The sequence below is a fragment of the Castanea sativa genome, chromosome 1 (genome assembly GCF_040712315.1).
Source record: "Castanea sativa cultivar Marrone di Chiusa Pesio chromosome 1, ASM4071231v1".
In the NCBI taxonomy this organism is placed as follows: domain Eukaryota; kingdom Viridiplantae; phylum Streptophyta; class Magnoliopsida; order Fagales; family Fagaceae; genus Castanea; species Castanea sativa.
Genome location: NC_134013.1, coordinates 74,056,994 through 74,073,206, shown reverse-complemented (window position 1 = coordinate 74,073,206; position 16,213 = coordinate 74,056,994). Strand labels below are relative to the sequence as shown.

General features: G+C 32.5%; 1 protein-coding gene across 1 annotated transcript; it reads right to left on the bottom strand.

Moving 5' to 3' along the window:
* Window positions 1-9,201: 9,201 nt before the first annotated feature.
* Window positions 9,202-11,534, bottom strand: LOC142640057 (putative polyol transporter 6). Its single transcript, XM_075814160.1, has 2 exons — window positions 11,146-11,534; window positions 9,202-10,942 (listed from the first exon to the last, which is right to left on the bottom strand). The coding sequence occupies exons 1-2, from the start codon at window positions 11,408-11,410 to the stop codon at window positions 9,552-9,554; spliced, it is 1,656 nt and encodes a 551-aa protein (XP_075670275.1). The 5' UTR covers window positions 11,411-11,534; the 3' UTR covers window positions 9,202-9,551.
* Between the last annotated feature and the right edge of the window lie 4,679 nt (window positions 11,535-16,213).

Genomic DNA, 16,213 nt, shown 5'->3' with positions numbered 1-16,213 from the left:
TGAGAGTTAGGTGGGAGTAACGGAATTTACTTGGTTTGAGAGCAGAGCCAAATTGCATGAAATGTAAAAGAGTTGTCAAGACGCATGGAATGATTTTGAAACGCTCTGGAAAGGTATAGAATGCATACAATCGCCATAAATAAGGTGGCCCCTTCGTTTCTTTTCCTTCTCCAAAATGGTGTATGATGTGTTGCCACTTGCCAATCAGCAGAGACGGACCCATTTGAGAATTTTAAATAGTATATTATATAAAGGATGACCAATTTTTTAGAATTTGGGTGTGAAATTGTTATAGTTGGCCCTCTCAAATTTTTGGATCAGTCCAAAAAACCCAAAAGAAACTAATCACCTATCCCTTTCTTTGGGCCCATGGCCCCTCCATAGTCCAAATACAACACAACAAAAAATCCCCAAATCACCAATAAGGATGGCCATACCCATTGAGTAATGAATATCCAACCCTATCCGATCTATATATTCTGGGTAATACCCGATTCTTCATGGGTAGAAGATAATCGGGTAGGGTTTGGATATTACCCGAATTTTGCGGGTGGGGTATGGATATTATCCAAACTCGACCTGTACTCAAAAAACCTAAATTTATTTCTCTCTCAAAGCTCTCTACCCCTCCTCAAACACACAAACACAATCAGATCAAACCCATTCAAAAAAAAAAAACCTCGAACAACCCAAATCAACAGTCATGAGAGAGAACACGATTACAGAGAGAGAGAGAGAGAGAGAGAGAGAGAGAACATACTCAAAGAGAGAGAAGGCTATCAATTTTCAAAATCATGAGAGAGAACAGGATCAGAGCTTTCTGTGATGTACCTGAGTAGAGAGAGAAGGTGATTGGAGTGGGTCATGGTCGATCAAACTCAACTCAGCTTTCTCCTTTACGCGAGCTTGCTACGAAGCCGTTGTTGATGGCGGTTACAGTTTCAGCATCTAGTTCTTAAGACACAAAGCCATGGTGTTGAGAGAGAGACAGACATACATATCACAAAGCTCTCTACCTTGTACTGCATTTCACAGAAAGCAATTGGTGAAATCACAAGGCTTTTGAGAGAGAGAGAGTGCTGAGAAACGAAGCTTTGGATTGAGAGAACATCTGGTTTACTTGGCTAGTCTTGCGGATCAAGCTGAGTGAGATACAATGGTATCTTCTTCTTCTTTTTTCTAAGGATTTTTTTTTTCTATTTCAGCAAAATTTTGATAATATATATATATATATATATATATATATATATATATATATATATATATATATTCGTGTTTTTTTTTTTAATTTTGATTTTTAATTTTTTTTGGTTTATTGATTGGTAGGTTTATGATATTCAATGCATTTTTTTAAATGGGTTTTGGGTAGGGTATGGATATCCATGGATAATACATTCGGGTAAAGATCAGGTATGGATATCAATGGGTGTTGGTAATTGGGTATCCATGGGCAAACATTTCAGGTAGGAAATGGGTATACCCGATCCATACTCTACCCATGGCCATCCCTAATCACCAATATCATAATTCAATAATTCATAACCAACAAAATCTCATAGAAAAAAAAATTCCTTACAGGAGTTACAATAATTTATATGACTCTTTTTAATTGATTTATAAATTATGGGAAAGTCAATTACAATATTTAAATTTTTTTCAAAAGATAAAATGCAAAATTCTTTTAAAAGCCAATATTGATGATGTAGCATTGCCAACTCTTAATATTAATATCCTAATTTTCAAAATCCTCATACAAAGTTTTGAAAACTTCATTAGTGTGATTTTCAGTTAGATCCAAAAGTATGGGTTTATCATATTAGTGAGTTGGTCAACGTAATAAAATCAACATATTAATTCCAATTACCCAAAATCTGGAGATTCGAAGTCCTCTTCTTCTTTTTTTCTTCTTCTTCGAAAGGGTTAGAATATCATATTGTAACGTTCAAATTTTTTTGTTCATATTATTTCCTTCTTGACTTAAATATTTAGGTAATAAAGTGCAATTGTTTTGTCTACCATGTTTTTTTTTTTAATAAACCATGTCACCAAAATTTTTTTAGTTCATGCTTTGGCCCCCCCTAGGTTCAAATCTTAGTTCTGTCCCTGCTGTTAATGTATCATAAAAATAGGTAAAAAGTAAATACTACTCCAAGCATTTTGTTATACATAAGTTTACACACCTGATTTTAAAGTTTTGTTTTTTATTAAGATAATTACAACATACTGCTAACCTCGCAGTTTAAACTATTTTCTTCTAGATCCCTAAGCACTTTGTACATGGAGAGGTGACAATTCAGCTACAAAGCCTTTGACACCTGATTTTAAAGTTGAAATTGTAAGTTGAAATCATAATTTTAGTCTATTTTCTGGGTGTGTGAAACATAGTGTGTATAAAACACCACCCCATAGAAATTTCATCCAAAATCCCACTTCTCATCCTTCTTAGAAAAATAAAATAAATAAATCCCACTTTTCAAGAAAAAAAAATAATGATGATGCCGAAAATCATTAGTAAGTTGCACAGTTCTCATGTGCTCTAAACAAAAACCTACACAACACAAAAAGAAGAAGGCCTTACAGAAAGTACCTACCGGTGTGGTACTGGTCAAATACCCTCCGAAGGTCAAGTTAGAGAATTCTCACAACTCTAAAGTGCCAAAGTTAGGGTGAATCATGCGTACTTTGGTTTGTGAGGGTTTGAGAATTTTTATAGTAGCGTAGAGCTAACATTTGTTTCTTGGCGGAGAGGATCTTTCCTTATAGAGAAGATCCTTATTAATATGCATATATTGCAAGATCCTTTCCATGTGAGGATCCTTTTGATTAGGGTTAACCATGGGGCACAAGATATTTCCTTATATACACATTCGTGGAGGCCAAGCAAGGCCATGCTAGACCCGTCACAGGCTTCCTTCTCCCTGTCAGTTTCCTTCCGTTAGCCTCTTATCTCGTCTAGGCGTTCCCGTCGTCTCACACAAATGTCGTCTAGTGTGGAGTCATTGGCCTATGATGTCGTCGTTTTCATCTCTTATGAATGAACAAGTGGAGCTAACGGGTTCATTGAGACCGTCAGCTTCCTCATATGTGGACGAGTTTACCCTTTTTCAAAATTACCCTTATCAAATAATAATAAACCAATAACAAAGGTAATTGGTATACCCTCATGTAGGCTTTTCAAATACTTCACCGTAAGGGTGTGCTTGTTTGAAGGTAAAATAGAGTGGATGGAAAATTTTAGAGAGAAAATAGGAAGAGAACTTTTTTGGAATGTGTTTGGTTAGGTGGAGAAGAAGGAAAATAAATGGTGAAACCTAGGTGTTTTCTCCCCGGCCCACCAAAAACTTTTCTCCCCAAAATGGAGAGAAAATTGGAAGAAGAAAACTCATGAAATGAGCTTCCAAAAATACCTCTCACCTTGGAATTCACTTCCTAGTCCCAACGTGTTGGCTCCCTCTTTTTTTTTTTTTTTTTTTCTTTTTGTTCTTTTTTTTTTTTCTTGCTCTATTACTAACTATCGTGTTGGCTTCCCTCTTCTTCTTTTTTTTCTTTTTTTTCCTTTTTATGTTACTAACTGATGTGTTGACTTTTTTTTTCCTTTGATTTTTTCTAGACAAGTGGGCTTCTTTTCTGTGATTTTTTCTGGACGTGTAGCTTTCTTCTTCTTCTTATTTTCTCATAAGTTTATTTTTTCTAGACAATCATATGTTTATTTTCTCATTAATTTTGGTTGGTTTTTGTTTTTGTTCTTTTTTTTTTTTCCAGAAAACTGTTTTGGGTTAATTTCTTATGCTATTTTTTTTTTGACTTTAATGAAGTGTCCATCTATATACAATTTTTTTTAAATATAACGTGTTACTTTTTTTTTTATTTAATAGGAACATGATGGTAAATTTATAGAAACTTTATTTTCAACCAAACAAAAAAAGTTTTTCATCTCTCCACCTTTCCACCCTCCCAACCAAATACAAATAAGGGAAACTAAAATATTTTCTATCCTCCCAATTTTCTATCTTCACTCTATTTTTCATCCTCCCACTTTTCCATCCTCCCAACTAAACGGACCCTAAAAAAAAAGGGTCATGCTAATGAGTGTCCTTAGGGCAATGGTTAACAATCTATCTTAGGAAAGTTTTGACATTAATTTTATGGGAAATGAAAAAAAAAATGTCAAAACATTAATTGTTTTTTTCTTTTCCTATAAAAACTTTCCTAAATAGATTGTTAACCATTGCCCTAAGGGCATCCGTTAGCATTTCCCAAAAAAAATATCAATTTAAAAAAAATTAGAAAAAATATATTCAAAATCAACTTAAAATAAATGAACTTATATCCAGGGAACTTAAAATAAATGAACTTAACATAAACAATGTCTATTTTTTAGGAAGGAAATATAAACCATGTCATAGATAGCAAAAAGGGTTTTTTTATTGGTAAACTGAGGAGTAGCATAGATTAAATAGTTAAAGCATCGAACATAACCTCTCATAGCAATAGCCACAGCAAATTACAAACATCTACATAAATTTCTACATGAGGACCATTAAAATACAACTAATTCTTGTTGAAGATCCACTCATTTTATAGCAAGCGTATTTATATATTGATTAGTCTCATGAAAGCAATATTTCATCTTCACCTAAGGTATTTGTTTGAGCAAGTTCCTACAATTTGACATAAGAGATGCATGGTGTAAAGTATCACTATAACTATCACTCATCCAATCATGGACTATTTCGCATCTTAAGGCTATCTCTCAGAGCCCAAAACTTCACATCAATTCTCTTTTCAAAGTTTTTTTTTTTTCCCCCTTTTGTTGATTTTTTTTTTTTTTTAATTATGTTTTTCAATTCAGTAAGCTTAAAAAGTACCATTTCTCTATCAAACATCAAATCAAGCACTAAAAATAAAATGATATTCATACTGTAAACTAAATAATGCTTTGGCTAAACATGGTTTTCATTGCATAACCGCCACGGTGCCACCCGATACTTTATTCATTTTTAGAAATGCTACAATGACTCTTGGGAAGAAAGGACTTATCATAGAACTTTCATTTGTTTGGAGAAATTTGATTTTTCCTCCTATAGTTTCAACATTTTGATCTTCCCTTAACGTTAGATATCATATGGATTTTTCCTTAAGTTCATTTATGTTAATGAAGCCGTTACATGCCAAATAAGCATATAATCTCTTTAGTTTTTTTTTTTAGAAATAATTACAACATGCTGCTAACCCCGCAACTCGAACTTTTTCCTCTCTAGACCCCCAAGCACTTTGTACATAGGAATGTGTCAATTCAGTGACAAGGCATTTGGCTATAATCTCTATAGTTGGTTGTTTCTCCAAAAAAAAAAAAATCTTTATAGTTGGTCCAATAAAAATATTTCACATCATTTAAAGATACAAATCATTTAATAGAAAATATTGACCTTTATTAAATTTAAAATAATTAATGTTTATTGGAAAAAAAAAATCAGATTTGTTTCTTTCTTCTTTCTCGCATGGTTACTTTCAGAGCTTTGAGTTTCAAATCAAAGAGTCCAAAGCTTCCAATTGGTTGCACAACAATCCAAACTTTTTAACTCTTTGTCTCTCTCTCAACATCGACTCCAAATTTTCTATCTCTCATCCTCCTCGTGATGATTGAAATGAGATTCAGATCAAAGAGCCCAAAGTTAGAGCTTCCAACAGGGGTTTCGAGATGACTTGGTAAAAAGTTGACGGGCAATTATCGATAGAACTTAGCAGCCTTACAAGCTGTTAAATTCATGCTAGAACCAAGTATCTTCAATTTTTGGGAGGAAGAAAATTGCCAATCTTGATATGTGTCAAGCATATATGGGTCAAGATCTTCATGCTAGAACATTGCCAATCTTCATGCTAGAACCAAGATCTTCAAGCATCATTGTCAATCTTGATATGTGTCAAGCATATATAGGTGAAGTAGGCCTGTCCAAGTTCAACCATGTACCCGACCCACTCAATTTTTCGACTGACCTGAGACGGAAACCGCCCGATCTGATTCTCGTGACAAATCAGCGATGGTTTCTGAGGTATCCAACCCAATTCTGGCGGGTCGGTTGGCGGGTCCTTGCATCTAAACTCGATTTCAACCGACTTTACTGATTCTACGACTAAAAAGGCTGTCAATCCCCACCGCATATATGATTTCTCAGTCGAACCTCGCCAGATCCGGCATGATCTTGTAGAGATCAGGTGAGATCTCTTCAAGATCTGATGAGATCTCGCCATACAAGGCCAGTTTTTGGCCAGATTTGTCGAATTTTAGCCAGATTTGCCCATTTTTCAGCCAAATCCAGCGAGTTTCGGCCAAATTCAACCCCAACCAAGACTTGACCACTTCCGGCGAAGAACCGTCCGATCCAACCCAACTCTCTGATGGGTCGACGACGGGTCTAAAAGTTGGTAACCTAACTTGGTCGGGTCGGTTGCGGGTTGGGCACAAACCCAACCCAAACCAACCTATGGTCACCCTTGGGGTGAAGCAAGGACTACTTGCAAATATACTTGTAGGAAGTGAAATTTTTTATGCAAATTACAAATTGCTATGTCAAGATATAGTGACCAATCCTTAAATAACATATATCAATAAATTGGTTAAACAAAGGACAAAATTTAGCTACAAAATTAATTGTAGCCTAAGGTTACAACCTTACTCAATATCATTAACATTACTACATATTTTGAAAATCTAACTATTGGATTGCATGTTCTTTACACTCTTAATATTCATGTCAAATTTTGTGTCAATTGGATATTATTTACTATATGATTTATAAGCTTATATTTTATACATAATTTTAAAACTACAAAAACTTGCAATTTAAACAATTTATTGATGTCATAGTTATTAATCTTTAATTTTAAAGAAATTTTGCAAGCATGTAGAATATAAGAAAAATATGTAATGCAATGGTAAATTTGTCAAAATTCACCTCCAATAAAAAGACAATAAAGTTGTAGCCTTATGTTACAACTAATTTTGTAACTAAATTTTGTCCTTAAACAAAACACCAAAGAACAAATAAGATGGTGCCATATGTCATCAAGGTTGATATCACAATGGCAAATTAAAAATTGCCATATTATCAAATCAAGTTTAAGCACATAACTATCTGGAATTTAATTATCCTTGACAAAAATTATACTACGTGTGATGTATTGATCGATGCAGCACATGTTTGAATTTGAATAAATAATCTAATATATTGTACTTAAGTTTTGACCTTATTAATAAACAAAATTATAGTTGGTTTCAATGATTAAGTAATCTAATATATTGTACTTAAGCTCAGACAGATTCAATCATTTAAACTCCAAGGAATTACTACATTATTTGAATATAAACAAAATTTGAAAAGCATTCATTCAAATTACTATTCTTACTATGTTTGTCTTAGTGGAAACATTTTAAATCAAAACATTTTCAAGTATTTGGTACGAAATAAAATTTTTCAAACACAACCCCGAAAAGTAGTGCCTCCCAGCCACTGAAGAGGGGATGAGTGTGGTTATGTATTTTTGTAAAATATTTTACCAAGTTTTTTGTTGGTAAAATGTTTTTTACAAAATTTTAAAAAGGATTTTATAGTCAACTGAAAATATTTTCTATTTGACCAACATTTCACAACAAAACAAACATTGTAAAATGCTGAAAATATTTTCCATAAAACATTTTACAATGAAAAAAATGGAGCTTAAGTTTCAAAGTTCTATTTTTAAGGTTAGAATTTCTATCTAATTCAAGCTTCAAATGCCTTCAAGAACTACAAATCATTGAAGCTTCATGATATTCAAGCTCTAAAACCTTAAAGAACTTCCACCCATAATCTTTTGAATATGAAAAATTTGAAGAACACAAAGAGCAATGAATCTCTAACAAGCACATTGCCAAAAATTCATATGTACTGTCATTGTGAAAATTTTGATCCATTTTTTGATCAAAGTGGAGGAGATTCTATGCTCAAATCAAGACTTTGTTTGAATAATTCTTAAGTCAAAGAACTTTTCAAGCAGATTGAATTGTACTTTTATAAAAGAATGTAAATACAGAGAAAAATTTATCTATTCATTCATCAAATGCAAATTTATATTTATGAATTAATTTCAAATTTTCGATTTCCAAAATTGACACGTTTACAATTCCGCAATCCCCTTTTTTCCTCTTTTGATTCTATTAAAAGCATTTGTAAGGAGGTTGCACATGCATTGACATATTTTTTCCTATGGGTTATTAACATATGTTTCAATTTGAATGGAGCATTTATGCGTGACAGGAGTCTAATGGTTAAAATAGTGACGTTTTAATAAATATGTTATGTTTAAATGATAACTCAATCAATGCCGATGTGATATACGTGGTATTACCCTTATTGTCACATGGCATGAAATCGATGAGTCCATACCAAAAACTCCATTTTTTTACTTATTAAAAAAAAATTGTCTAATTCAATATTAAGCATGTACAAAAATATCAACAAAAAATAATTTAGTGTCTCCTATAAAAATTATGCTGGATGATTTTTTTCATAGAATTAAATTCATCTTTTACATCTTCATAATGAAATTCTTAAAATTTTCATTTTTAATATAAATTACAAAATTGTCAATCAAAGTGAATAAATTTTTTTTAACAGAACCGTTGAACTCTTCAAAAACATGAATAATTCAAATTTTAATAAAAATACAATAAATAAAAAAGCAAATTTGAGAAAACAAAAATCTCTAGAACTATAGACAATTGACAAATTCCTTTTTCTTCAAGAGCACCACTTAAATTATATTTTTATAAGTTAAATCCTTAGTTTTTAATAATCATATACACTATATATGAAATTTAAAATTTAAAATTTTGGGGGTCAGGTAGCTTCACCCCACACTAAAAGTACACATGGAAAATTTTATTAATAAACACATAGTGATTTGGAGTAATTGTGTTTTGCATCTTGAAGTTAAAACATTTACCAAAAACTTGGGCCTTCAAATTTGGGATCTATGATGGCATATGCTTGCATCCAAATGAAAATGGAAAACAATAATAGTAAATAAATAGACACAAACACAGACATAAACTTGTATTTTTTTTTTATAGGGATACATACACTTCATTTACTCATATACAATAATAAGAAATACTGATTAAAAAAAGGTATTAAGCAATACTCCAAATACAAGCAAATCGGCTCATGGAAACAGCCAAATAAATTTAAGGAAATTCGGTTGTATTTGTAAGCTTTATCCAACCCACGCAATAACACGACAACCATCCAGATATCCTAATCAAAGAGTCCCGGCAATGCTAACACATCAAAATCCCAAAATTTATACATCCTATTCGAATTCCACTAATAAATCCCAATAAATCAAGCCCCTTCCTGTTGTTGCTGAATTTTTTTCCCAAATACCAAAGATGGCATGGCATGCCACAAGCCCACAACACCCTAAAGAAGAATTTGTTGTTCACTATATTTTTACATGAAAAAAAAGGCAAGGAGACATAACTTGGGTGTGTAATATGGTAAAGTTTTGTACTAAGAAACAAGGACTTTAGGATTCTCAACAACTTCATCCTCAAAGAGAGCCTCAATCTCTTCCAAGCTCTTTCCTTTCGTTTCTGGCAAGTAGTAGTAAAAGAAAATAGTACCCATAACCATTATTCCTGCAAGAGCAAAAAACATTCCCCCAAATGATATCTCTCTAGAAATGCTTAGAAATGTCATGGCCACCAATCCACTCACCAACCTGTTCACTGATATAGCCAAGCTTGAACCTTGGGCCCTCAACCTCAATGGGAAAATCTCTGATGAGTAAACCCATGTTATGGGCCCTAGCCCAATAGAGAAGAAGGAAACAGCAGCACACACAGCCACCACACACAAAGAAATCGCCCAGCCGGGTGAGCTATTAGAATACTCCAAATACTTAGAGCCCAGGCCTAGCCCAGCTAGTGAGATAGCCATGCCAGCTGAGCCTAACAACAATAGGGGCCTTCTACCAAACCTGTCCAAGAAGAGGGCTGATACCAAAACAAAAAAAGTCTTAGCAATACCCATGATGACTGTAACACCTACAAGCTGTTTCTTATTGTGAATCCCAGCGCCCTTAAACACTTCTGGACTGTAATACACAACTGCATCATTGCCAGAGGCTTGCATAAAAAAGTTAACCCCAATTGCAGATATGAGAATCCTGCGGATGGGCCTAGATGGTCTTAACAATAACTCTTTCCAAACACCTTGTCCACGCCAGTTACTTGAAGAAGCAGCTGGGCCCAAAGAGGAACTATCAGCTGGGCTTGTGTTAAAAACAGAAGCAGCTTTAACTATTTCTGCAAGTCTCAGTTCAGCTTCTTTTTTAGTTTCTGAGGTCTTGATCAAAACTTGCCTTGCTTCACTTAACCTGCCTTTCACAACCAACCACCTTGGTGACTCTGGCATTGCCAATACACCTAGTGCCACAGCAATAGCTGGCAGAGCTGCAAGTCCAAGCATTAGTCTCCAATTTATGTGCTCTGGGAGACCTGATAAAGTATAGTTGGCAATGTAACCAAGTAGAATTCCAACATTGATGAAGACTTCAGGGAGGGAAGTGAGAAACCCTCGGGTTAGAGCTGGGGATAGCTCAGCTACATAAACTGGGGCAATCATAAGAGAGTAGCCAACACCAATGCCAGCAACTACCCTTCCAAGCATAAGAAATAGGAATGATGGGGCAAGGCCCATAAGAAGCGCACCTATTAGAAATGTTGCTGCTGCTAGGATAATGGTGTAACGCCTCCCGATCCAATCAGAAGTCTTACCTGAGGCTAGTGATCCTATTAAAGAACACACATTTAGAGAACCCACCAAGATCTCTATTTGTGTTGATGAAATATTGAGGTTCTCCCTGATGTAAAGCACTGCACCACTCATTACCCCAATGTCTGCACATGGAAGATAAGATAAACCCCCCAAGTTACAAAACAAATTAACAAAATCTTCCGAACAGAGGTAACTTGATAAACTTTTCAGATTAGATTCTTTGTTGGCTTGTTTTTGCGGACATTATGGATTTAATTGCATAAAAATTATGGTAAATATGGAAAGCTAGAAATGATTTTATATATGAAGTATAAATCAATCTTACCATAGCCCAATAGAATAGAGTTTGTTGAAGCCAAAATAGCACCACCAAGTGCATATTTGTTGAGATAAGCCTTTCTCTGAACTGGAGCACCCTCTAGGACCTTGTGTTTTTGGGATTCAGCTTCAGTGGCTACCACATGTGATGCTCCTTCCCTTCTTCTTCCATTCTTCAGATCAGTTTCTACAGGCAAAGCAGATTCTGAATCAGGAAGTAGGTGGTAGTCATCATGGTGCGTCTGTGGCTTCTGAGTAGAAAGGAATTGCATCTCCGATGAACATGGAACGCAAGTGTTTGGCTCTAGAAAAGAAAAACACCTTCTAAAGGAGACATCTTTCTGCACTTACTTTATAAAGATAAAGAGCATGAAGCCTGCATTGTTTACCAAAAGAGTCTTATGAAGCCTTTTTAGTCCTAATATTAACTTGGTTTACTAAAATGACTTAATGAGCAACCAAAAGGGAGCATTAAGTTCTTACCAATTTTACCAGGCCTCATTCTTTGCGCGATAGTTACTTCACAAATATAAGTATTTGTAGGTATGCGAAGTAAGGATTGAAAATCAAGTTTTCATAAAGGTGTTTCATAAACATATAAACTTAAATTAGGATTGAGTAAAATTTCTATCTTATAATAAAAAATAAAAATAAAAGTTCATACCAATTTTACTATTAAAAGATTAAAAACAAATAAATATTATTAAATACTTGTAAAATTTAGTAACGTAGTACTCTCTTTTTTTACCAATTACTATTAGTATCAAATCAACAGGTTAATAGGGTTCAAAAAACAAAAAATTTAATAAATAATTTTTTTATTTGTTTTTTTATTATTGTTTTATAAAAATTAACACATCAATTTATATAATCAAATTTGTTGGTAATATTTATATAATATTATTAATATTTTAATTCTAAGATGTCTCAATTTTCTTTTTCTGGCCTGTTTCTCAACACAAAAAACAAAAACAAAAAATGAAAATGAAAGCTATTCATTTTCAGGGTAAAAATAATGGGGATTCAATTTTTACTGTTTGACCAAATTATAGGTCATTGAAAATGCCAGACAAAGAAAAGGAAAAAAAGCAAAGCATCTTTTTCTATTTCTCTAAAAATGATAGAAGAGAAGGTGCAAAGCAATGATGAAAAAGTGGCCTCCCACCACTTTCTCAAAAGACTCCCTCTCCAGTTCTCACTTTCAAAGTAGGCAGGCCACGATGCCTACACACGCCTCTTCAAATAGTGCAAGAAATTAGATAAGATCATTAGATATACAACAATATAAAAAAGATTTTTAGTAGCACCATAAAAAGACGAGGACTAGGCAAGATTATTTGATTTAATAAATTTAAAAAAATTAAGAAAAATTTAATTCATAACTTTTATCACAATTCCTTAACTTAACAAATGGATAAAAAGTGGTAAACTCAGAGTCTTTTGGCTTAATATTGCGAAATTTTGAGTTTATTTGTGTTATACGTACTGTTCCAAGTTATTTAAGGAATTGAGAAAAAAGAGTGAATTTCGGCAACACAATTGCCGAAATTCTAACAGAAGTATGAGAGATAAAAAGAAAAAGGGAGAGAGAGAAAATTTTGAATTTCGGTAATGTCATTACCAAAATTCTTGCTGCCCAAATTGCTGCCCGAGTGAGTGAGTGCTCGAAGTGCCAGGTGAGTGGCCGAAGCAAATAAACCAATTGTGGCAATACCATTTCCAAAAATGGAGGGAAAAAAAATAATGCAACTGATTTGTGGCAATGCTATTGTTGAAAAAAAAAAAAAAAAAAAAACTCAATTGTGGCAATGACATTACCGAAATAGAAGGGGAAAAAAAGTGGGAATGGATTCCAAAATAGAGGGGAAAAAAAAGTACCTCCACAACATTTTTATTTTTACAATATTTTTACAACAAATTATAGATGATTAGTTGTTGCTGGTTCAAATTTGAACCTAATGCTAAGATTACTTTTTTGCCCCAACAATAACAATCAGTAACAACCTGCCACTTATAATTTGTTGCGAAAATGTTATCCAAATAAAAAAAAATATATATAGTAAACATGTTCTTATCTTTCAGTAGATTTTTGACCTGGTTTGCACAATTTTTTTTCCCTCTATTTCGGCAATGCCATTGCCACAATTGGTTTTTTTTTTTTTTTTTTTTTTTTTACTTTTTCCCCCATTTTCGGCAATGACATTGCCACAATTGATTCACTCGGGCAGCAATTTGGGCAGCAGGAATTTTGGTAATGACATTACCAAAATTCAAAATTTTTTCTCTCCCATTTTTTCTTTTTCTCTCTCATACTTTTGTTATAATTTCGGCAACGGTATTACCAAAATTCACTCTCTTTCTTCAATTCTCTAAATAACTTGAGACAGTACTTATAACTCAAATAAACTCGAAATTCCACAATATTCAGCCACAAGACTCGGTAAACTAATGCAATTTGTGGCTGTTGAATAGAAAGTAATAAATTCTTGAGAAAGTAATAAACTTCAAGTTACGAGTCCATCACATGAAAAAATTGTAGCCAAAATTATAAGTTTCTTTGGGGTAAAAAAAAAAAACTCCGAGATATTTATTGTTACAAGATGAGCTGGATGTATAGACGTAAAGTCACCATCAACCTGATCATAAACATGTCACTGAAGCAGCAATTCACAAAACATGTGCAGATTTAATTATTAATTCACATGCATTGACACCCAGTTTGGACGAAGATGAGAGTTCAAATGAACATAAAAAAGAAAAATTTATGTATATTTTTATACAAGATAGAATTTCTACTCTAATCTAATCTAAGTGTATATGTGTGTGAAACTCCCTCTTGAAGACTTAAACCATGTCCTTTACCCCTATACCCCACAAGTATTTATACTTGTAGAGTGACCACAGCACTAAAGGTGTGCGGTGAATAGTTACTAATTAGTTAATGGGTAAAATTTTTTATAGTTGAATAAAATATCTGAGTTCAATCTTCGCTTATACCAAAAAAATTGATTGATATCTTAGTCTGATAACAAAAGCTCTCGACATGATAGCAACACATGATTCAATCATAATGTATAATTTTAAATTTTTTTTAGTACATATTTGATAATATTGAAAAATTATTGTGAACTTTTATTGTGTATTTAGTATTAATAATCGATTATGTAGAAAAGACAAAATATATTAATTGCGTAACTGCCTTGTATTGAAACTTGTTAATTCCTTAGCATATTCTCACTTCCCACTAGAGAAAGAAGCATATATGGACTCAAATGTTCTAACACTGGTGTGAATACAGACCTTAACAGAATATTCCATTATATATTTAAAAAGAAAATTCAACAAAAGCAAAACTATGACAACTATAATGAATCCAGATAGGCTTTGTCCTATTAAGCCAAAAAAACAATAATAATAGGCTTTATCCCTATCCCGCGCTTGTGCTTGGAGTTAGTCTTGGGCCATTTCATTTGACAGTCGCTTTTTGATATTGGAGACAATTCTTGTTGTTTTCTTCTTGAAATTTGTGGTTTTTATATGGTAGTAGTTTGAGTCTCTAAAAAAAATTAAGATACAACTTTTATTTGAAGAAATATGAAATTATATACTTAAATTTAAAATAATTATTTAATATATAAATATTTATTTGCCATTACAATTTCTTAAAACTTATTTGCTGAAAAAAAAAATGCTTTCTTTAGGTTTTTTGTTAAGCTATTCTGCTCTAACTAGTTATTCTGTTTTGGAATAGAAGCATGTTTAAATGTCTGTGTGTTTGGTTCAAGATATTTTATTTAATGGACTTTGTACTTGGTGCCTTTAATGTCAAGAATACAATTATATGATATATTTTTTCTATCTAGCATTTTTTTTTTTTTTCCTTCTCTATTCCCTCTTCAAAGTGTTAAGCCACTGAAATTGCAATTTCTCTGAGATATTGCCATCTTGACAGCACATTTTGTGAGACTGTTGGTGAATGGTGAGTTTGATTAGTTGGATTGGAGTTGTTGATTTAGTATGTACCTACTCTTTACTATTTGGGATGAGTCTCTTATGAAACAAGATGGTAATATAGAACATAATAAAATATGAATAATTTTGTGGATGAAAAGCAAGTATCCATATTAAGTGTTGAAATTGAAAATGTTTTCCAGTTTTCCAAATCCATTTCCTTTAGATATTATATTGTTTTAGATAATTGTTGAATTAATTTGTTCAATTTTTATACCCGTTTGGAAATTCAGCTTAACTGTGATTTTATTGAGATGTTATTATGTGTGATAAGATATATTGAGTTTTAAGTAAAAAACTGATATAACAATCTCTTATTAGATCATATAAAATATGAGTTTTACACTTCATCTTTACCAAATTCAAACTCATATATTAAATATGTACGATGCTTTTAAACATATTTTAACGGTTGTATAGGTAACTATCTAATTATAGAAAAGCAAGTTATCATGTTGATTGTTAATTTAACACAATCATTAGTTAGTGCTATGCTTAAAATAAAGTATAATTTGTTATCTTGTTATTTTAGTTAAGATTGATAAAAGCATGTTAATGCAACGACACAAGTTAAAGAAAGAAAGAAAGAACGAAAAAATTATTATACTCCTTGTCGTTGGTTTGTGTTAATATTAGGCACAGACTTGGTATTAGTATGTCGATCCATCTCAGATAGAGGTGTGACAAGAAAAAGTCAACTAAACAATATTCCCATATTTTTATATCTTTATATATATTTGTATTTATTAATGTAAGTATGAATTTAATAATTTTTACACCTATCAACATAAAATTTAAAATCCATATATTTTATAAGCCTAAATATAGTTTAAGTATATTAATCTAATATATTAGCTTAGAAAACATGTTTTTTTCACAATTTTTTTTACATCTTTTTTTGTATCAGTCGAAACACTAATATTGACCGAAACACCCAAAACATCCTGGCACAAACAAGTACAACTTGGTATTTTATCCGGTACATTTTAGAAGAGTACTTGCACTGGTTTAATGGCCAATAGGATATATTTCTCCAATATAGCCGATACCAGTACAATATTGAC